General features: G+C 37.2%; 1 protein-coding gene across 12 annotated transcripts in view; it reads left to right on the top strand.

Annotated features, from left to right (window-relative positions):
* Positions 1-23,705, top strand: part of SUPT3H (SPT3 homolog, SAGA and STAGA complex component) — a 448,516-nt gene that overhangs the window by 310,626 nt on the left and 114,185 nt on the right. For all 12 annotated transcript variants that reach the window (XR_009565771.1, XR_009565773.1, XR_009565769.1 and 9 more), the window contains 4 exons: positions 11,218-11,293; positions 16,560-16,672; positions 17,742-17,849; positions 21,306-21,473. Coding sequence is in view for 5 of the 12 variants with exons in the window: in XM_030870554.2 (XP_030726414.1) it covers positions 11,218-11,293; positions 16,560-16,672; positions 17,742-17,849; positions 21,306-21,473 (465 nt within the window). In the remaining 7 variants the exon portion in view is untranslated. The remainder of the gene's footprint in view (positions 1-11,217; positions 11,294-16,559; positions 16,673-17,741; positions 17,850-21,305; positions 21,474-23,705) is intronic.

Here is a 23,705-nt window from a genome sequence, read left to right as displayed (position 1 = left end):
TGAACTTGCTCATTTCTGACTCATGAAAACAGCTCAGCCAGTTATGAGAAAAGAAACGTCAGCTTTAAAATGATTAAGAGCATTCTCTTCAGGGGAATAAACAATTTAACTTGGTTTTGTTTCTAACTCAGATGGTGTCCAGTCATAAAAGCATATTTTTCCTCTATAACATATTCCCTTGAGAATTTTTCCTACATTGGTGACTTTGTTTCTTCACTGGTGCATAATGTAATAGACTTCATTATTCCTCTTTTCATAATTTCGTCTTTGTTCTTTTTTAATTTTTAAAGCATGTGTGATTCAGATTTATCATTAAACATGGTTTTTTGTATCCCTGTTTATCTCACAGTTTGTTTACAGCAGTATTTTCCTTCAGTTGAAAATTCCTAAATGAAGAATTTAACCATCTTACTAGAATACCTTCTTACCTAGAGTACTTAAGGTTTACTATATGAAGTGCCAGTTTTCTTTTTTGGCTGCGTTGGGTCTTCGTTGCTGCGCATGGGCTTTCTCTAGTTGTGGCGAGCGGGGGCTACTCTTCGTTGCGGTGTGTGAGCTTCTCATTGCGGTGGCTTCTCTTGTTGCAGAGCACGGGCTCTAGGCGCGTGGGCTTCGGTAGTTGTGGCACGTGGGCTCAGTAGTTGTGGCGCACGGGCTTAATGCTCTGCAGCATGTGGGATCTTACTGGACCAGGACTCTAACACATGTCCCCTGCATTGGCAGGCGGATTCTTAACCACTGCGCCACCAGGGAAGTCCTGAAGTGCCAAGTTTTTAATTGTGTTATAAACTAAGAGATTGAAACTATCAACATAAATTATAGGAAGCAGAGACTGTGAACTGGTTATCCTAATCCATCACTGAGCCAGTTATCTCTGCTACTTCTCAACTTTTCTGGCAGCAGTAGTGTAGCTTTGAGATAGGGAGTAAGATTCTGATGAGAGGCGAAGGCAGGTCCTGGTGTATTGGTTCAGAAGGGTTGAAAGAAGCAGCCTTTGTTGTGGTCCCTGTTTTCGGAGCTCTCTTTCGTCCATGCTCCACAGATAAGCGTGTTGTTTTTGCAACAGACCATGATGTCAGAACCAAGGAGGGATTTGATAGAAATGACGCATGATTCCATTTTTAAAAGGTCACTCTGACTGGCATGTGGGGATGAGTTGTTCCTTCAGTATCGTGGTCATCCCGTGAATCTCACAGGTGAAGTGGCCTCTGTTTTGAAACCAGATGTAGAGGCACAGTGCTTGTTCCTTGAAGGGCAGGCAGCATAGGATATAGCACAGTGCTTTTCAAGTTCTGCCCTGCAATTTTTGGAGTTACATGAGAAATATCTTGCAGAGGAGAAGGAAAATTGGAGGCTCTAAGACTCCTTCCCTCCCTTCTATCACCTCTGTTTTAACAGTTTCATTAATGAGGATTCACTGTAAAAAGAGCATAGACTTGGGAGTGAGACAGACCTGGTTTCAGAATGCACGTGCCTTACCTGCTTAGCAAACTTAGGTAAGTTACCTAACGTATCTGAGCCATAGATGCTTCATTTTAAAAACAGGGATTATATCTGCCCATTGAGATTATTGGAAGAATTGAAAGAGAAAATGAAAGGATGAAGTGTGGCACCCGCACATAGTAGTGAGTCAACCAATGTTAGTCCCCTTCGCCTTAGACTAGTGGTTCTTAACGGGGTGTGATTTTGCCCCCAGTGGGACATTTGGCGATGTTTAGAGACATTTTTGGTTTTCACAGCCCACGAAGTGGTGGGCAAATGCTATTGGCATCTAGTGGGTAGAGGTCAGGGTTGCTGCTAAACATCCTACAGGCATAGGGCAGACCCACAACAAAGAATTATTCAGCACAAAATGTCAATAGTGCCAAGATTGAGAAACCCTGCCTTAGAGGTATTAATTTTTATATATAAAACATATAGAAAAAAGTATTTATGGGTTCCACTAATATTTATGAAACACTACTATGTGTCAAGCTCTGTAGAGCCTGTGAGGATTTAGCACTGAATAAAATAGACATAGTCTGTGCTGTCAGGGAACTTACATTCTAGTTGAGGAGAAATAGACAATAAACAAATAAGTATATAATGTTATTGTGGCAGATGGTAGTAAGAGCTATGAAGAAAAATGAAGCAAAGTCATGGATAGAGAGTGACCTGGGGGAGCTGCTATCTTATATTAAGTGGCCATAAACTGCTTCTCTGATAAGGTGACTTTTGAACAGAGACCTGATGGAAGTGAGGGAGCAAGCCAGACAGTGATGTGGGGTTAAGATATTCTGGACAGAGTATGATAAATGCAAAGGCCCTGGTGTGGGAATTGTATTTGGCATTTTCAAGAAAGTTCAGGATAGGCCAGTGTGGCTAGAGCAGAGTGAGAAGGGGAGTGGTAGGAGGTGAGATCTGAGAGTAATAGGGAACCAGATGACGTTGGGATTTATAGGCTGTTCTGAGGATTTGGGCTTTTCTTCTATGTGTGATGAGAAGCTCTTGGAAGTTTTTGTTTGTTTGTTTGTTTGTATTTTTATTTTATATTGGAAGGAATAGATACGTGGAAGTTTTGATCATAAATAGCATGATCTGATTTTCATTTTTTAAAAGATCACTCTGGCCATTGCTTGGTGAATAGATGGTCAGGGGTGGGGATAGGAGAGGAGGAAGAGTGGAAGCAGGAAGACCCATTAGGAGATTATCGCAGTAATCCAGGGGAGCGATGATGATGATGGCTTGGACCAGAGGAGTGGCAGTGACAGTGGAAGGGCATGAAAAGTAGTTTATTCCAGATATACTTTTAAAGGTAGAGCTCATGGAAAACCATAATTCAAAAAGAGTCGTGTACCACAGTGTTCATTGCAGCTCTGTTTACAGTAGCCGGGACATGGATGCAACCTAAGTGTCCGTCAACAGATGAATGGATAAAGAAGATGTGGCACATATACACAATGGAATGTTACTCAGCCATAAAAAGAAACGAAATTGAGTTATTTGTAGTGAGGTGGATGGGCCTAGAGTCTGTCATACAGAGTGAAATAAGCCAGAAAGAGAAAAACAAATACTGTATGCTAACACATATATATGGAATTTAAAAAAAAATGGTTCTGATGAACCTAGGGACAGGACAGGAATAAAGACACAGATGTAGAGAATGGACTTGTGGACAGGGACGGGGAAGGGTAAGCTGGGACGAAGTGAGAGAGTGGCATGGACATATACACACTACCAAATGTAAAATAGATAGCCAGTGGGAAGCAGCTGCATCACATAGGGAGATCAGCTCCGTGCTTTGCGACCACCTAGAGGCGTGGGATAGGGAGGGTGGGAGGGAGATGCAAGAGGGAGGAGATATGGGGATATATGTATACGTATAGCTGATTCACTTTGTTGTAAAGCAGAAACTAACACACTATTGTAAAGCAATTATACTCCAGTAAAGATGTTAAAAAATAATCACATAAATAAAAATAAAGGTAGAGCTCATGGAACTTGCTTAGAGGGAATTAATCAATGAAGTGAACTAAGATAAAAAGTGTTATTTTCACATATAAAAAAAAAAATCCTTGGTGAAAACACTCAGATGTATCACATAGTAGCAACAAAGGGAAGTTCCAAGGGGGACCCTCCCTTGTTCTGTGCAGAGTTCCATGGATCCTTGAAGAGGATGGTGAGGGCCATGCTGCACTGACAGGCTCCCTGCTTCACAGGATTTTATTCTAAAGGTGCCAGACTTTCCCACTATATAAGTGAAGCCAGCCTGCATTCAGTATGTGTGTTGGACTGCTTGAGAATTTGATTTTGACTAAATCAAAGTGGAAAGGTCTGCAGCTCTCACTCAAGGTTAAAGAGAAAGTATGAATTAAATTTTGTGCAATAGTTGCTTTATATACATATTTTCCAGTTGTAAAGTTTTACCCTAAATGACCAAAATATTTAACTGTATCCTTGTACATTTGCTAGACTCCAAAGTTATGTCGACTCATCTGGATATTACATAAACCTATGAGAATTTTTAGGACTATTATTCAGAATACCTAAAGAGCCTACATACATTAACCTGATATGTTCACTTTTTGGATATACAGCCAAATAGAAACCACAAAAAAGGGTTATAGCACCCTCAGTCAGGAACATAAAAAAGAAGTCAGTCTTCTATCACTTTAAAGAACTAGTTTGGGCAGAAACACATAACTTTTTATAGTATTTGCCAACTTAGTTATTACAGAGCATGTTTACAATTTCAGAAAAACATCAGTAAAAATTAGTACTAATACTATGTGACGGTTTACAACTAAACATGGGATTAGGTTGTTTGGTACTAAGTTATTGGAAAAAAGTGATACTTTTCTTAGCACACATTTTATCCCAAGACAGGAAATATTTTATTGGGAACAATTCTCCCCACTACTAGCTTAATAAATTCAGATTAAAAAATTTGAAGCAGGCATTACCCCAATTTGAAGTGTAGTATTTTGATTTTTAATAACAACTGTATTTTCCTTATATAACCAATCATGCTCATTCTTCATAGTTTAAAATATATAGAAAAGAAAAAAACTCCTGTGTTAACATTAATATATTTAGACCCAAAGAGTAGTATAGACCCCAAAAAATCCAATATTTTGAAACAACTCTATTATGAACTAATGTCACAAATATCCTTTTGTGTATTTCTCAATCACTGATGCTTTGTACTTGCTGAGAATTACTCACTTATTTTTAGCACAAAATTCCTTTTAAATCCCTTGAATGTTCTCCTAGAGTCTACAGCTATTTCCTTGGGAAACTTCATGTAGCTATTACAATACATTCTTAATACCTTGGACACATAAAACTGGGGGATTCTAAAAATCCCTCTGGGGGAGCAAATCAACACCAACGGAAACCTTGATTTTTAGGCTAGGAAATATATTGTATTTTTATTCAGTTAGAAAATTCTGGATCAAACCTAAATGAACTTTTGATTTCAAGATTACATCAGTCTGAATTCCGAGTTGGCTCCCTTAACATTGCAGTAACATTCTCCTTTCTCTCCCTCTTTCACTATATCTCACTGAGAACATATATCCAAGACTCTGCTATCTCTCTGTGATTTTCTGCCTCTTGAGTAACCACTTTGATTATTTTACTGCATATGGACATTTATTTAATGACCTTCTGTAAGTCAAACAAGATTTCTTTACTTTCAAAAATCTTTTCTTTCCTGATTGTAATTCAGTTAAGAAAAAAAATTTTAATTACTGCAGTGTGTACCTGAAAAAGTAAAAGTTCCCTATAATGTTACCCCCGAGATTAATACTATTAAAAGCATAATGTATATACTTCCAGATGTTTGCATACGTGTATGTATGTCTCATGTGCACGCTTGTGTGTTTAAACGTAAATGGGATCAAGGTACCTACATTCTGATTCTCAACTTGCTTTTTTCAGTTAATAATGCATTCTTGCAGCTATAATCTCTGAGGGGAGACAGAAGTAGGACACACGGAAAAGTGCAGGGGTATGATATTATCTAGAAGAACATGTATGATTCGGAAGAGAGGAATCAATGTGACCTGGAATCTTGAGGGAAAAGTTGCTAGAGGAGGTGGTACTTATGCTGAAAGGGAACGAGTTAAATTACCATGGGGATGGAAGTGGGGGTGTCCAGCACAATCATGAGGGAGGGGCAGGGGACAGCAAAATATGGCAGATGTGACAAAGAGTAACCTTTGTGCCAAGGTCTTTTCTCTTTGTTTTTACTTAAAGTAATTGTACCCAGATGGGTTGGGAGAGTTCAGATATTTGGAAGGAACCAGCAGAAACCTGTTGCAGTACTCCAGGCCCAAAATGGTGAGCACTGCAGTGGGCATTAAAAGCAGGGGAAGCTACCACATGTTTTGAGGGAGACTCACCTAACTCTTGGGTAGGGGAATCTAGTAAATTACAAACTGACCCAGCAAGCCGAGCCGACACTCACCTGCGTACCGGGTTGCCTCTGCGATGATCCAGATAAACCCTAAAACTTTTTGGACCTCAGCTTCCTTATCTACAGTGAGTCGGAGGTGTATGAGGGTTCCAGGGTGCTTCAGCATTCTGTCGCGTTTACTCATCTGTGAGTATCCTTCTGCTGTGGACCACAGCATACATGAACATACATAAACATTCCACAGTTCACATGTTGTCACGTTGCTGGATGCTGCTGCAGCCACTCTGTATGAAGTTTTCAAGTTCAGCAACCATTTCCTGCCTCACGTGAGGTATTTGGTAGATTACCATTGACATTTGGCCTTTTCCATGCAGAAAAGACTTTGCATTTCAATTGTAAGGCTTCTAGGTGTAATCAAAATAAGATTTTTTTTAAAATTCAAGGTGGAAGTGAAAGCAGATGAAAACTTTCATCTTGGTTTCAAAGTTATGTTCTATGATTCTGTGCTGCTGAAGAAAGTCATGTGTCTTGAGAAGCTGCCAAGAGATACGCCAGCACATAGTTTCTATAACCTCTATGTATGCTTCAGTGAAAGCATGCAGAGAATTTAAATGAAACTGCATGCTGCAGAAGTAATCCAGCCTCATACCTCAAACTGATATAGGCAGGGCAAATGGTGATTGTCACTGCTGTCCTTGAAAGTATTTTTCAAAGACACGGCAATTTCACATCCACTGACATAAAAACTTATCACTAAAAATTTAAATTAACAGTTATATACTGACAGACTGTTGTGTTCAGGTATTGAACAAACAAATTATACTACATACTGCATTTGTAGGGATATTTGCTCCCCTGGTTTCATTTAGGTAAGACCCAGAAAGTAAGTTTATCTGACACAGAATTGTGCCTTCTGTTTTGCAATAACCAGAAAGACCTGTAACCTTGATAATGAGATGAATGACTATAGCATAACTATTCTCTATTACCTTTTTTTGGAAGTTATTTCAATTAAATTTTGAAATATTGTTGGGTATTTGGAAAATGTTAGGAATAATTCTTTCATCCATGTATGCCACTACATGGTAATACTTTGCTATGTTGTAGTATCAGTAAGGTTCAATTTCAGAGACGCCTCTGAGTTATTAGCATATTCTTAGGAGCGTTCAGAAGCACTGCTGATACCTAAAGAAAGCCACGAGTGGGTAGAAGCACCAGATTAAGCAGAAGACGAACTGGACTTGCAGATGCAAAAGCATGAGTAATCCAGAGATGACCTGACATTTATGTGGCAGTCTGAGATCATCCTCATGTGAGGATGTTCAGGAAGAATAAAAGCTGTGATTAACCTGATATGATTATTTAGTGATACACCTCAGAATAGGTCATTCAAGAGCAACCCAAGTTTTACTTCTCACTTTGCCTCTTTATTAACTATATACTTTAAATTTTTTTTCTTTTTTTTACTTCTCTACATCTGAGTGTGCTCAAGCTCAACTTCTAAAATGGAGCTATGAAAAAAAACTGTTTATCTTAAAGGTTATTGTGCTGCTCTATGTAAAGAGTAGACATTGTTATTCTGGTCATGCTATTTTATTAGGCTTATGATTTTTTTCCCGCTTGAATCTTTTTCCAGAGATTTCTTAAAGTTCCAGGAATAGAAAAGAATGGCCACTGTGTACTTTAGTGTGAATTACAGAGGGTGATCTGAAGAGAGGCAGAAGGGAGGTGGATTTAGGACAACAGAGAAAATAAGAGCCAGCCTCAGTTCATTGTTGGCCAGTGTCTTGTTTTTTATGGGTCTTTGGCTTAAAAAACTGTCTACCCTCTCTGGAATTTGTACAGTTTGATTACAAATATTACAGTTCCTGTTTTGAGATCAGCCATCAAGGATTTATATGCATTTCTTCTGCCTCAGTCTACCCATCCATCTACCCCAGTCATCAGCCGGCCAGCAGATGTTTACCGAGGCCCAGGTAAATCCAAGCTAAGAAATCTCAGCCAGCACTGACATTATAGAAGCAAAATATAGTTACTATCTTTGAAGAATACATAGTCCATGAAGATTAGGTATTTTCTGACTTTCCCGGTATTTAAGGTGATAGTGTAAGATCAGGAGAGAATGTAATCAGATGCTGAATGATTTGGATGCTTTTATGAGACCAAATTTGTCCCATTTTTTTGGTTATTTGAAACAAGTCCTGGGGAAGAGAGAGGAGTAAACAAAAATTAGCATGAGGAGCGGATCTGAACCATCCTCCTCATCATCAAGTCCCAGTTAGTGTCTCTGATTGCCTGTTGAGCGCACTTGACCGTGCTGTGAATAGCATGCATGGCCGGTGACATGCAGTGTATATTCTGAGGACATTAGTAGGAGTGCTTCCCAACCTCTTTTATGTCATGGCACGCATAGAAAATGATAACATTTACCAGCCGGAGGTTTCTGCTGCCTCAGCCTTGTGAGGCACCCAGAAGGTTGAGGGGAAACAGCATCCCACCTGTGACGTGTTTGCAGCACCCCCGTGTACTGTCAGGTACATTACAGTTTGTACACTCTGTACCAGGCTATCCCCAGATCTGCCTTCTTTGCTGATCCAGGGCCTCACTAATTTCATTTTCTCGTGAACAGTTTGGGCATGTTAATTACAGCGGCTCCATAATACCTCTTAGTAAGATAATGTAGAGTTTAGAGGATCCCAAAGAAAAATATTGGAGTGAACAATTACTGTATGTTCGAGACAGCGCTTTATATTGAAAACAGGCTTCCTCAAGGAATTGAGAGTCCAGGCTTCACTTCTAACTTGGTCACCTTTCACAGATCATTTCCCTCCAAACCTTCATTTCCTTATCTTTAAAAGAGAGAGATTGAACAAGATGAACGTTATGCTGCTCTCTAGCCGTGATTTTGTGCTGCCTATAAATCTTTGCTGTTGAGTCAACTGCTTCACATTGTGTGTTTGCTGTATGCTAGGCGCTTGGTGAATAATTTCTACGCATACCCTAGTAGCTTCACGGGGCTCCCGAGATCAAAGGTTACCGCGTAGAGGCTAGAGGACTTAAAATACATCAACTTACCATACGATGGGTACATGTCATATATTTGTCCAAACTCATAGAGTGTACAACACCAAGGGTGAACCACAATGTAACCTGTGGATTTGGGGTGATAATGATGTGGCAGTGTAGGTTCATCAGTTGTAACAAGCGCACCACTCTGCGGGGGGTGTTGATAATGGGGGGGCTGTGCGCGTGGGGGAGCATGGGGTATTTGGGAGCTGTCTGTACCTCCTTCTTAATTTTACTGTGAACCTAAAACTACTCTAAAAAATAAATCTTTAAATATGAAAAAATAAATAAATAAAATAAAATACATCAACCATCTAAGCTATCTAAGAATGTATACAGAAGCCAAATCTTGAATGTCCATTTTTTGGAGGAAAGTTAGTATTAAGAATCTCCTTAGGAACCTTCTTTTTCCGTAGTCTTCTGGTTCCTTTCTGTCTAGCATGTGTTTGGTGCATGAGGCTGCCTAGCTGGAGAGTAGCAGAGAAGACCTGGAGGAACGCATGGATAATGAAGGATTTGGCTGCACTATAGCCATTTGCCTGCATCATAGACCAAGATGGTAGCATTCGTTTATTCCACAAATGTTTTCTTGCTCATTTACTATGTGTCAGATATTTTTTAGGAGCTAGAAATTCAAACCTGAGAGATTCCTGCTATAGTCAGACACAGACAGTCAGATGCACATACAGACATGCATATGTAATATGTACATACATTAAAGATATCAGTCTCAGAGGTTTTTTGTTTTAATAAACACACTAGTAACTGATTTGTCATGTTCAAAACACATAAATTATCCCTTCCTTACTTCCTGTTTTCCATTAGCAAACATTTATTGAGTCAAGTATCAGATACATTAAAAAGGACAAAACTAAATCATGCATTCATATATCAAAAAATACTTCTGAGTACATAAAAATTTATCCAGTAATATACCCTTAAGGAAACATGATGTTTCAGATACACACACAACAGGATGCATGTACACATACAGCACATACATATACCTGCACGTGTGTGGGAGTAATATTTACTTGTACGTGTTCGAAAAGGATACTTGAACCTAGAGAATAAATAAACAAGAGAAGTCTGGGTTTGTGTCAACACATATATGTGTTTGTGCATATGTGTGGAGGAGGTTAGGAGGGAAAAGGTGGAGGGGAGAGAAGGAAGGGAAAAAATAATCAGTGGTCTTAGAATGAACCACAGTAGTTAGTAAATTTTGCCTTAATTCCCACCCCCCATCTATCTTTTCTCTATGGAACTGCAGCTAGTGTGCCATTATTCATTCAACTGATAGATCATTGGAATTAAATTGTCTACTCACCCAAATCAAACAAGATGAAAAAGAATAATTTCAGTTTTAAAAAAATACAAAAAGATCCGTAGACGTTAGAAGTGGTACTTATGTGTTCCACCAACTGTGATAAAGAAAACTTGCTGGAAGTCCTTCCAAAGCAGAAAAAAAATTTAAATCTCAGGGAATTTTTTTTCCTTTACTGGCCAGAAACTCATTCCAAGAAGTACCAGCCTGTCTCATTTCAAAATGCTTCCCTTGCCAAGGAAGCGGAAGCGGTCATATTCTTTCCCACCAAACTATGGGTGAATTATAATTATCCTACCTCTTGTGGGACAATGAAGCAGCAAACATCTGCTATACTGAATCCAAAAACCCACGAATGAAACTATACCAAACTGTGAATCATACCTGGACTCAGATTAAAGGATTTGTTGTGTTTACCTTTTTCTTTATTTTCTTTGCAATTTAAAATATGGATTTGTTAGCTCTGGCTCTGTGTTCTAACTGAGGGGAAATATATGGATTCCATTCGTTGACTCCTATTTTAACATTGAAAAATCCCAGCTTTAAGGCAGATAGGCAATAAGAGTTCATAACAAATTTTCTGTTTGATTTGTTACACCTCACAGTTTTCTTTTTCTTCAAGAGTGTGGTACAGTTAAAGAAAATTTAGAAGTGCACAGTCTTAAGAAGTGAGGTCCTTTAGTTTTTTCTTCCACTGTAATAAAAATAACAGAGGACTGGAAAATGGTTTTAAAACTTTATTTCCAAGAGAAACAAGCTTCAAAACTACGGTTATCACAATTTTATGTATCATGGTATTTATGGTGGTACTAAACTCTTCACCTAGAGTAAGAAAAGGAAATGGAACTTCAGTTCTGGGTTTTAGCTGTGAAAACATAAAAGTCTACTTGCTTTAAAAATTGTGTGCCTTTTTATTTTTATCTATTAGAGAGCAGAAAGACAAACTCGAATTATGGATTCAGCTCAATATGCAGAATTCTGTGAAAGTCGACAGTTAAGTTTCTGTAAGTAAGCATTTAACTTTGCTTCATTATACTTTTGAGATTATGTGTTACAGATACACTAAAGTACAGCAACATCTGTGTTCCTTAGAAATTGGCGAGTTTAATACGTATATGCATAGTTATAACTATTATGGAAACAGCCTCTGCATTGTAGGGGAGCCTATAAAAGGTTTTACCCCACTCTGCTGTTTTGCAGTTAATAGTGTTAAGAGGTTTTTAAGGGTGCTGGTAATACACAGAGAGCCATGTTAATTATTCACGTTACTTTTAGTCAGAAAAATTCCAATTTTTGTAATATTCCCATTTAAATTTCTTTTTTGGTTTCTTAGTCATTTTTACACTAGCATTGCTGATTGTACTTGACCCATAATGGACTGTAGTAGTACAGTCATGACATTTAAAAGCCCCTAATAGTAATAAATACCAAACTTTCCCTTCATGTGTACATTCTCATATTACCACAATAGAGCATATCAACATAAACAGTCTCTTCCATCGTTGTCTGTAAGCTCCTGCTGTGGCGTGCATTCCACGTTAGCAAATTCATTAGTCCACGCTCTTGTACCTATGGCAAAATGAGTGCTGTCCCACCCCTGCACACAGCTTACTAAGAATAAAGGCTCTTGATAAATAGTGGGCTAGATTGTGTACAAAACATCCTTACAGCAACAGTTCAGTGATGACTAAGACTCTCGGGGTGATGGTCAAAGCGTAAGTGTGATGAAAAGTCCAGTTAAAAATATGACAAACTAGCACATGACCCTAATCTGGGGGATCATGGACACAATGGTGTCTTTAAACGAAAAGCTATTATGTGGTCACAATAACAATGTATTTGATTTGGAAAAAGAAAATGAGAGCTTCATTTATAGATCATAAAGTGCAAATAAATGACACATTTCAAGTACTGCCTCATGTAAATGTCAGTAAAATATAGGAAAACATGTTTGGGAAGATTTTTTTTCCTAACTAAATATACTTTGCAGCCTGACTAACAATTTGGCATCATACATCTGTGAAGCATTAAGTAAATGACACTTCAGATCATGGCAATTTCAGCAAATGAGAGGTTTTTGTATTGTAAATTTTAGGTTTAAAAATGGCATTCAAGTCTTTTATAAGCATAAATCTCCATTTTATAAAGTAACATTTGGTGCTATTGAACTATTTTTTTTAAATCATATTTTAAATTTAATTTATTTAAAGGAACAGAAGTGCTATTTCACACTAAAACATGTAGTCATTGACGCGTCCTAATACATCTTTTGTTTAAAAATCTGATTTTTATAACAATTTTTTGATTCATAACTTAGTAGATTAAAAATTAATACATTCCATTTCTGTATAAAATAATTGTAGTATAAAGAGTATCTTATGCTTAGTTTTTTTTTTCTTTAAAGAAGAGGAATTTGTGCATTTAAGAATATTTCTTTATATGGTACCCATAAGTGCTTCATCACGAAACCTTCGTGGAAGAATCTGTTTTATTATATGCCACAATACTGTCGTTGGGAATGCTCAGTCCAAGGGGGTCAGCAATTCCAGAACCAGACTCTTTGCATTCCTTACCTGATAGATTACCAAGATATAGGAATTGTGATCCAGCCATTTGTGTCTTTTTAAATATCTGATCATAGCACTCACTAGTTGAGACTACTGGTGCACTTTAAAATAACATGTCTATAACTTTATAGGCTGAGGGTAAGTTGTAAAACCAGGACACTGGTCATGTTCACCAGTGTTTTGTTTTTACATTTACGTAAGTCAGATAGTCATTTCCCTTAAAGTCTTTTAAAATCTGATATTAATTCACAAAGCTTTAATTTAGTTATAATTTGATAAACCTGTTTCCAGTCCTTTCAACCTGTTGTTTTATGTGTGGATTTTGTAAACAAATACCTAAATTTTCTTTTTAGTTAATCTGAAAGTCTCTTTGTATTTTAATTGATGAGTTTAATTTATATATATTTAATTACTTATACATTTGGGTTTATATATGCTGTCTTATTTTGTTTTCAATTTACTGTGATTTTTTATTTGGTTTTCCTCCTTTTCTTTGGATTGATTGGGTTTTCTTCATTCCATTTTTCATCAACCAGTTTGTATATTATATATTCTGTTGCTGTTATTTTAGTTGCTATCCTTAATTTTTCTAAAGTACACCCTGACTTAAAATTTTTTAAGTTGGTAACTACAGACATACCTCGTTTTATTGCTCTTTGCTTTATTGTGCTTCACAGATAGTGTGTTTTTTTAAGAATTGAAGGTTTGTGGCAGCCCTGCATCAAGCAAGTCTATTGGTGCCATTTTTCAAACAGGATTATTTTTAATTAAGCTATTTTTTTAGACATAATGTTATTTTACACTTAGTAGACTACAGTATAGTGTATATATAGCTTTTATATGCACTGGAAAACCAAAAAATATGTGTAACTCACTTTATTGCAATATTTGATTTATTGTGGTGGTCTGGAACCAAACCCACAGTATCTCTGAGGTATGCCTGTATCTAAACTTCCCTTCTCAGCCTAATTTTGTTTTTCCCAAGCCTCCGTAAGTGCTTAAAGCACTCATTTTTGTCTTAAAAATGGCTTTATTTTGCCCTCATACTTAAATGATAGTTTAGTTAAGTAGGAAATTGTAGACTAATAGTTATTGGTTAAAACATGATTCCATTGTCTTTTAGCCTCTGTCGTTGGTTAGAAATCTGATGTCTACTTGTTTTATGTTTTCCCTGTGGGAGAAAGAAAGAGAATGAAGATATACCCTCAGGTATATGGGGAAATGAACAGGCTGGCAATCAGTAGCCGATCAATAAATATGTATAAAAGAAAAGAAAGAAGGAACCCCTACTATAGAAGTTTCCAGGGAAAACCATGCCCTCTGAGGAAGGTTATTTTCAATTTATTCAAAGAACAGTGATTGTGAAGAGATAGAAGTTGCAGAAGGTTTTCTTCGAAGTGGACTGAGCATTACAGAGGGCTTTGCGGGAAGGATCAGGAATGGAAAGGCTGGCGAGAAGGGATGTGGTAGAAATAATTAAATAGTGTGCAGGGGTGAGAGGATGGAATATTGAGAGGAACCTGAATTTTTCCATTGATCACTGATGAGAAAGATAAAGTGTATGAGAATTGACAACCTTAAATTTCCATATGAAATTATTAAGTAAAGTAGTTTTATTTCCAGCACAGGCTGAAAACTCAGGTTGTGTCAGAAAGAGGATAATCCCAGGAATTTTTGACCTTTGGTCAGGATTCTATTTAGACTGTTGATCAATTTCCAGGATTACCCTTTCTCCTGATATATTGAGAAGAGGGGTGAAGGAAAAGGAACTCATTCAGTTTCATGCCCCCTTACTTCTGGTGAAAACAAACTATCATAACTAAGAGTATCTGTGCCTCTTTTTTTTGGAACCAGCGTCACCCTGGAAAGGTCCATCTTTGAAACAGTCCTCCACGTGACAAGGAGGGAATTAGCTCAGAGAACCCTCACCTGGAAGATTGCTGGCATAGTAGTAACCCAAGTGGTCTTATGCATCTTTTTTGATGTATGGAAAAGTTTGGACCCTACCCTTTCATTAAAGGAATATCTTTCATTTATTCATTCATTTCTTCCTTCTAGAAATATTTATGGTGAGTGTGCTAATGTCAGGCACTATTCTGGGTGCTGGGATACCATGGTGGACCCATGGTCCTCACCTCTGCATTCTCAGTACGTAAGATCTAGTGAGAAAGCTGACGATTCTGTTGCTTAGGTAGGCAGATCTGACAGAATACCAAGAACTCTTCTTTCCCTTACTTTTAAAATAAAGTGTTTAGAGCACAGTCACAAAATACCTGTTTCCATGTTGCTGTCTGCAAAGGGAGAAGTGATCAGAAGTTTTACTGATCTTGCCAAATTGCTGCCTGTTGACTTGAACTTCAGAAGTATCCCACAGATGTTAACCAAGTGTTTGTGAGCTATTGCAGCTTACTAGTTAGATGGAATGTTGCATGTCAGAGAGCATTGGGAAGATTGGTTACTTTAGGGAGATAGCTTTAAGCGGGATTATCATAATTCTGCCACAGCTGACAGCTTTGGATATGTGCTTCGATAGCAGGACTTAATGTCTCCTGTGATTTATTTCACAGAAAACTCTTCTGTATGTGGAATCCATGAAGACTTTATCTATAAGGATCAAAACATCATGCTTGGAGTTACTGTTAAGTGTTTTATAGACCTGTGGGACCAGATTAATCAAAAGAATAATCATTGGATTTTTAAAAAGATGATTATGTTATAGATATGATAAAATCTTCACCATCAATCTTTTCCCTCTGGGTCACTAGTTAAATTAGTAATATCTAATGAAGGACCTATGTCAAGTTAGATTCTGCTTAGCACTGTGGTGGTTTAGAGATATTTACCAGAAGGTTCCATATGTGCTTGGTACTGTTAGGTATGCAGAGAGACGTGACGCATGGTGTTGGTCCACAAAAAACTTGTAATTTGGCTTGAGAAATTATAAGCAGACTCAAAAGGATCTCTGATGATATAAGTGTTCAGTAAATGACTAGAGTTGAGGATGTATACCTTTGGCTTGTATGGGCAGGATTCATATGAATGAAACAGAGTGATAGAGAATCCCATGCAGGGGTGAACACAGAGGATTATACTAAAGGCCAGTGACATTTTAATAGGGAATAATATAAAGGCAGGTTGGAATCAGTCTGGGTGGTTGTGAGAGTCAGGCTGAAGAATTTGGACATCTTTGCAATCAGGAAAATGTAACCAGGGATTTAGATCAGGCCAGATATCAGTTTATTCTATTTAAGTCTAAATTCACAACTTTGAGCCTATTCAAGTAATAGACACATTTTGAAAGGTATTAAAAATACAATTTCTATATGTTCCTTTTTTATCACAGGTTCTTTCTTGCAGGATTTTCTTTCCACAAGAATAAATTAAAGTTACATCAAGCAAGTAATTCTCTGACTACTGTTATAACATAAGCTATGGCCAATGATAACTTATTCTGACACATTGTAAGAAGTGCTAAACATTAAGTGATTTAGTATACAGTGTTATGTAGCAGAGATACTAAAGACGCAAATGTATAAGGGATTTTGGGGGGGGCTAGAATATAAGTTCAAAAACGTTGCATATTATATGCATTGTTTTTCATATGCAATTTTCAATAGAAATGTTTTTCATTCTGTGATAATAATATGCAGTATTAAAACACTTCCAAAGCTAAATTTTCTATACTTTTTTTTTTAATGGCTAGCCAAAAAAGCCTCCAAATTTCGAGACTGGTTGGACTGCAGCAGTTTGGAGATAAAGCCCAATGTTGTCGCTATGGAAATTTTAGCATATTTAGCGTACGAAACTGTGGCACAGGTAAGAATTCTAATCTGTCGTATCAGGCCATATATAGCTCCTTTCTCCCTATCCCTGTCCATCATCAATTCTTCTTCCACCTGCTGCTCTACCAGGAATGAGAACAGCCATGAGTTCTCTCCTATGATAATCTCATCATTTTCTAAAATTTAGTTCAGTTATGTTTCTTTGCATCCTCAGCCCCGGTGGGTGTTAGGCTAAAAGTGACTGTTTCTTGCAACTTTAGCCAAACCAGAAATGGAATACTTGCATACTTTTCCTCAACACTGAATTCTAAGTACACATCTCTCTTGCTTAGAGATTATTTTTGAGCTTTGAAAAGCAGCTTTCTAGAAATGTACAGTCTACTGAGTGCTTACCAAAATCTGAGTCTGGAATCACTGCCCTCTAGTTTCTCAGAGCATGGTTCTTAGACTACAAGCATCAGCATCTCCTTGGTTCTTGTTTAAAATGTAAATTTCTCAGCTACACCCCAGAGCAGACCTACTGAATTAGAATCTTGGAGCTTGGAACCCAGAAATATGTATTTTAAAATGTTTCCCAGGTTTTCCCTGGTGGTCCAGTGGTTAAGAATCTGCCTTCCAGTGCAGGGGACACAGGTTCGATCCCTGGTTGGGGAACTAAGATCCCACATGCCACGGGGCAACTAAGCACCTGTGCCACAACTACAGAGCCCATGTACTCTGGAGCCCACACACCACAACTAGAGAGCCCTGGCACCACAACTAGAGAGAAGCCCCCGCCGCAGTGAAAGATCCCACGGGCTGCAACTAAGACCTGACTAAGCCAAAAATAAATAAATTAATTAATTAAAAAAATTAAATGTTTCCCTAGTGATTACAAACTTTGAGAACCACTCCACTAGGAGGTCAGAATATATCATTTATGTTCATGGGTAGGTCCATTTGCCAGCCAATGAAAGCATATGTTCATGTCCACAATACAGATTTTTAGGCAGACAGTATTATCAATAACGTTTGGGATATATTGCTTTTAGCTTTACCATTTCAGTGACACTGATGATTATTTCCATTTGTGTGACTTTAGTTTCATTGCTCTGATCTTCTAGTTAGTGGATCTGGCTCTTCTTGTGAGGCAGGACATGGTAACCAAGGCAGGAGACCCCTTCAGCCATGCCATTTCTGCCACCTTCATTCAGTATCACAGCTCTGCTGAGGTAAGTATTTAAAAAATCTGTCTTTGACCCATCTGTGGATTTTTTTCTCACGTCTGGTATTTACATGTAGTTCTAAGAAAAAGATTGTGTAGGAATATATAGCCTTCAGTCAAAGAATCTTAATACATTCAGCATTCAAACAAATACGTACTATGTACCAGGCCCTAACAATCTGGCCCTAAAACACCTGGTTTAGGTAATTGAATAACATTGAGAAAAGTTATTTCTTTTTGCTTCAAAGATGAGAGAATCATTATTATTCGTGTAATAATAATTCCTGGCATTTATTGATAGTTTTACTTTCCAGTTATTGATTTATCTCTAAACATGATTTAAAGAAGCATGGCTCCGTTTATCCTTTGTGTTTCAATTGGCCCTATCATATGATAATCACATCCTTTCTGATGCCATTTATGTTGCTGGGATCCCCACCTGTGGGGACTATAAATTCATCTTGCCAACTTTAAGACTTTGTGTAATAACTGTGTATCATTTTGGGCATAAAAAATATTCTCTTTAAGCAGCATGTGCCTAAAAACCAGAAATGTAATATCTATTTAATGAATTTGCCAATAATTTGACTTTTTTTTACTAACATAAACATCAGTTTCATATAATTCAACCTAATAACCATAGAGAAGGAAGCAAGGAGGTTAGGTTAACATCTGCATGTATAATTGTGAAGTGAACTTTGGATCAAGTTGGGTGAAACATATAACCTGAAAATGGCTAAGCCATTCAAAGAATCTGAAGAAAACTGTAAATCCTTTCTCCGTAAAGACATTTGCAAATTTTGTACACAGTTTCAGGGTGTTGAGAGACCTTCTGAAACCATTCTGCAGATATAAGGGATCTGTGAACCCAGTAAACTCCAAATTTAGGTATATCTCTGCTCTAGGATACATATAAAATATATAAAGATATATGCCTATATCTTATTACATGCCAAAAGTTTGACATCTTTTTATGCCCCTTGTAGAACCAGATTGGCTTAGAACTAAAGTAAGAATTAAAATGTTTATGCTCATTAAAAATCCATTTTTGTCTTGGAAAAGGTCATACATTATTATCAGCGAATATACTTTAAAAGTCCCTAAAGCTTACCCAGTTGATTAAACACTATTTGTTTTCTTTATGTTACAAACCCAAATTATGATGTCAAAGAACACCCTTTAAACTGTCTTTGATACATGTTCACTTTATGAATATGTGTATAAGTATGCTTTTCATTAACATCAGACAAATTCGTTGTAACATTTCTAATTGAAGAAATTTACAGTGAACATAACAAGCCTAGTTTTCCCTTAACGTTCAAGGGATTGCTTACGGGGCTAGGAAAACTCTTTATGTCCCTCCCACTTTCTCGGTTCTCCAGGGTGGCCAAGCTGCCCTGGGCAACTGCTCAGCAACCACAGCTGCTATTCCCAGCTACCCGGCCGTTAAGAAAGATGGCTTATGTGTGCTGAATTTCCTGGGCTCTCTGGGAGGTGGGAGCATGAGTGTCCGGAAGTATCCTGGCTAAATATGTTAGTACAAGCCTCAAGCTTTTCCCTGACTTGCCAGACACCCCTCCTTCAACGTGACTGGTGGTCAGAATGAACATTCGGAGAGACTGGAAGTCTTTCTGCCCTTTATTACCTGACACGACACAAAAAGAATGGCCACTCTAGAGAAGGAATCATACACATCAACATTGCAAATCAGCCACCACTATCAAAGGCCTGCTTTAAGGACTTTACCAAATTAGGTACAAATGGGGGCTCTGAGACTAATATGATCTGTATTTAGGGAGATAGAACATTCTGTAAAACAACCAAGGAAGTAACTTAACGAGCAAACAAACAAACAATTCAAGATTGTATGTACTAATTTCCAAATGAGTGGCATAGACAGAAATTTCAGAGATTAAAAACAACTCCCTAATTACCATGAAAGAAGACTTCAGAGAGGAAGTTGGGTGTTGAAGGAAAAATAAGACTTTTATGAGATGGTAAAAGTGGGGAAAGTACTCTAGGCCTCAGAGGCAGCATAAGTGTAATTGTACTGGGGGGAAGAAACTGTGATTAAAATATTCAAGCCAAGAATTCATTGAGAAGGGGTAGTGGGGAGTTAGATTAGAAAATAAAGGCCTTAGACGCTTAGAGTTATTAAGGAAGAATTGAAAGTTTCTTGGCTAAAGGTTGATGAGTTCAAAAGGGTATTTTAAGAAGATCCAGATGGAGGTGCTATGTACAGTAGCTTGGAATTGGAAACTCAAGGCATGGAGTTCACACAGTGTATTCTATTTTAATAATTATCGTTCTTGAATACTAACTATATAAGGAACTGAGCTAGTTAAGCTTGGGTTTCTCAGATTATCAAGGTTAATTTGAGTTAATTTTCTAGATTTTGTTTTCTAATATATGATTCATATACTGGAAGCAATGATCTCTAGGAGTTACCTTGTTTTTTCTAAGAACAACTCATGCCACATTAGGTTTATTCCTTCTTGTTTGATGTTTCTAGGCAAGAAGATCAAAGAAATACTATTGAAAACAATATCTGAATTTCAGCAAAACATTTTACCAAGCCTAACATAATTTTTAAAATACATTACAGAGAATTGTAGGCCAGTAGATAGTAAGAGGATAATGTAGAATTAACAATACCATACATGAAAAAGACTTAGAAACTTTTATTTGCCTATACACTTCTTAGGAGCCAATATTGTGATGTTACTGAAAAGAAAATGTTTTTTATTTTGTTTCAATGTTTAGGCACCATCCTGTAGGATGGATATTGACAAAGTGAAGGATCTCTAAAGGAGAGTAATGGGCGGGAGGAGGAACCTGAAAGCATGTCTCATAATAAGTGGTGAAAGGAACTTGAGGTGTTTGACCTATAGAAGAGAAGAGGCTGTGAAATAAACAGTCTTCAGTATTTGAAGTGCTTCCACATGGAAGAGAGAACAGACTTGCAGTCATAACCAAAGAAAGCAGATAGATAGGAGGCATGTTCTGAATGAAGGAAGGAACTAGGTGTTGGAGGAGCTAGAGATCTATCTACAGTGACCCTAAAGCACTGAGTTTGAGTTACTAGGCGAAGGCTGGTCACCATGTTACAAAGAATGTCTAGAAGGCATCCTGTTTGGGGAGAAAGTTTAGAACTTCCTTTTGAGTAAGTTTGAAACACTGACAAAACTTCTCAGTAAAAATATCTCTGTTTGACAAAATCAGCAGAAATTTTGGAAGCTGTATCTGAGGAATCCTGATTTTTATCTAAATGATCAGACAGGTTAAAAATTAATATATTTAGACCCTTAGGGGTAAGATGGTGGCATCATTTCTGTGGACTGGATAATAATAAACTGTGTTTTTATAACTTTCAAATATTACTGAATTCATGAGATGTTAAACAAACTCAAATGTTAGTAGAAGTTCTGGTTGCTTGATTTCAAAGCCACATCTCTTTGGACAGGGGTCTTGCCTAAGGTCCTACCCAGACTCTCCTGAGAACACACCTCCTCCTACACCAAGCACTCCATCATCTGGATCACAGCTCTCAGGGAGAACCACATCAGGATCCCTAGGGAATGGGAGTGCTGGACAAGACTCAGCTAAAACCAAACAAAGGAAGAGAAAAAAGGTCAGTGATATTTTTTCTTTTTCTTTTTTTTTTTCCTTTCTTTTTTGGTGCAGAATGGACCAAATGAGTATGGAAAATGTGTTCTATTTTTCTCATAAATCTAATTTTTAGAAGCAGCCAGTTTACAGCAAGATAATTGAGTTTTTCTAATATAAAAATTTTCAAACACAAAATAGTTAAAAGAATTGTAGAGCGAATACCATATATCTGCCATCTAGATTCTACAATTAACATTTTTTAAGGTATTTTTTTTTGAGTAGTGGTATCTCAATGTGTTTTTTTTGTTTTGTTTTGTTTGTTTTTTTATTTACTTTTGGCTGTGTTGGGTCTTCGCTGCTGCACTCGGGCTTCCTCTAGTTGCGGTGAGTGGGGGGCTACTCTTCGTTGCAGTGCGCGGGCTTCTCATTGCGGTGTCTTCTCTTATTGCGGAGCACGGGCTCTAGGTGCACAGGCTTCAGTAGTTGTGGCACGTGGGCTCAGTAGTTGTGGCTCACAGGCTCTAGAGTACAGGCTCAGTAGTTGTGGCGCACAGACTTAGTTGCTCCATGGCATGTGGGATCTTCCCGGACCATGGCTCAGACCCATGTCCCCTGCATTGGCAGGTGGATTCTTAATCCCTGTGCCACCAGGGAAGCCTACAGTTAACATTTTACTATATTTAATATATTAACTATATATTTACTATATTTGCATTTACTATATATATGCATCCAGTTGTTCTTTAATCCATCCATCTGTTCATTTTTTTTAATACATTGAAAAAAGTAAGCTGCATACATCAGCTTACTTTTCATTCCTAAACATTTCATTATGTATAATTTGTTTATGGTTCCTTTTTTTTAAAGGTAACATTTATATTCAGTATACCACTCAATTCTTAAGTATACCATTTGATGAATTTTGACAAATGTATAAATTTGTTGTTTTCTAATCCCCTCTCAAGATAAAAAACATTACCATCAGTTCAGAAAGTTCCTTCATACCTCCTCCAGACAATCCTGTCACCATCCTCAGAAAGGCAAACACTGTTCTGTTTTTTTCATCATACATTAGTTTTTTCCATTCTAGAACCTCATATAAAGAGAATATAGTATGTATACTCTTATGTGTGAAATTTCTTTCAGGACACTTTTGAAGTTTATGTTTTTCAGTATAAGTATAATTTATTCTTTTTTATTGATGAGTAAGTTGCTTGTATATATCTGTTTACTCATTCTCATTTTTGGTGGACACCTAGGCTATTTCCAGTTTTTGAGGTATTATGAATAAACCTGTTATGAGCATTATTGTACAAGTCTTTATGGACACATGCTTTCATTTCTCTTAGGTAGATAGCTAGGAATGAAATTACCGGGTGATAGAGTAGCTACGTGTTCAGTTTTTAAAGAAACTGCAAGAACTTTTTTCCCAAATGGTTGTATCATTTTATACTTTCTTAGCAATATATGAGAATTTCAGTTGCTCCACACGCTCATCAACATTTGGTGTTGTCATTGTTTTTACTTTTAACCATTCTGATGGGTATTTAATAATAATTCACTATAGTTTGAGTTTGTATTTTCCTGGTGACTGATAATGCTGAGCATTTTTTCATGTGCCAATTGGCCATTCATATATCTTCCTCAAGAAGGAGTCTCTTCAAATATTTTACACAACATTTTTGAGGTAGGGTTGTCTCTTGTTACAATTTGTAGGAGTTCTTTATATATTCTGTATAACAATCCTATGTCAAATATATGTTTTTCACATATTTTCTCTCTGTTTGTAGTTCACCTGTTCATTGTCTTAATGGTGTATTTTGTTGAGCAGAAGTTTTGAACTTCTAATGAAGTCTAATTTATCCAATTTTCTCTTTTGTTTATTGTTTTCTGTGTTCTGTCTAAGAAAGCTTTGGCTACTCCCAATTCATGATGATGTTCTCCTGTGTTTTCTTCTGGAAGCTTTTTAGCTTTACCTTTTATGTTAAGTTCCATTAACCGAGTCAGATTAAGTTTTGTGTCTTTTATGAGTTGAGGCCATGTTCACTTTTTTACATATATCTAGTTATCGCAGAACCATTTGTTGAAGACTCTTTTCTCCCATTGGATTGCTTTGGTGGCTTTGTTGAAATTCAAATGACCGTATATCTGTGTTGATTTATTTCTAGGATTTCAATTTTGTTTTATTGACTTGTCAGTTCTTTTGTCATTGTCATCTGCCTTGATTACTGTAGCTTATAGTAGGTCTCAAAGT

The sequence above is a fragment of the Globicephala melas genome, chromosome 11 (assembly GCF_963455315.2).
Source record: "Globicephala melas chromosome 11, mGloMel1.2, whole genome shotgun sequence".
NCBI lineage: Eukaryota > Metazoa > Chordata > Mammalia > Artiodactyla > Delphinidae > Globicephala > Globicephala melas.
Note: the sequence above shows the minus strand (reverse complement) of the source record. Positions and strands in the feature narration are given on the sequence as shown.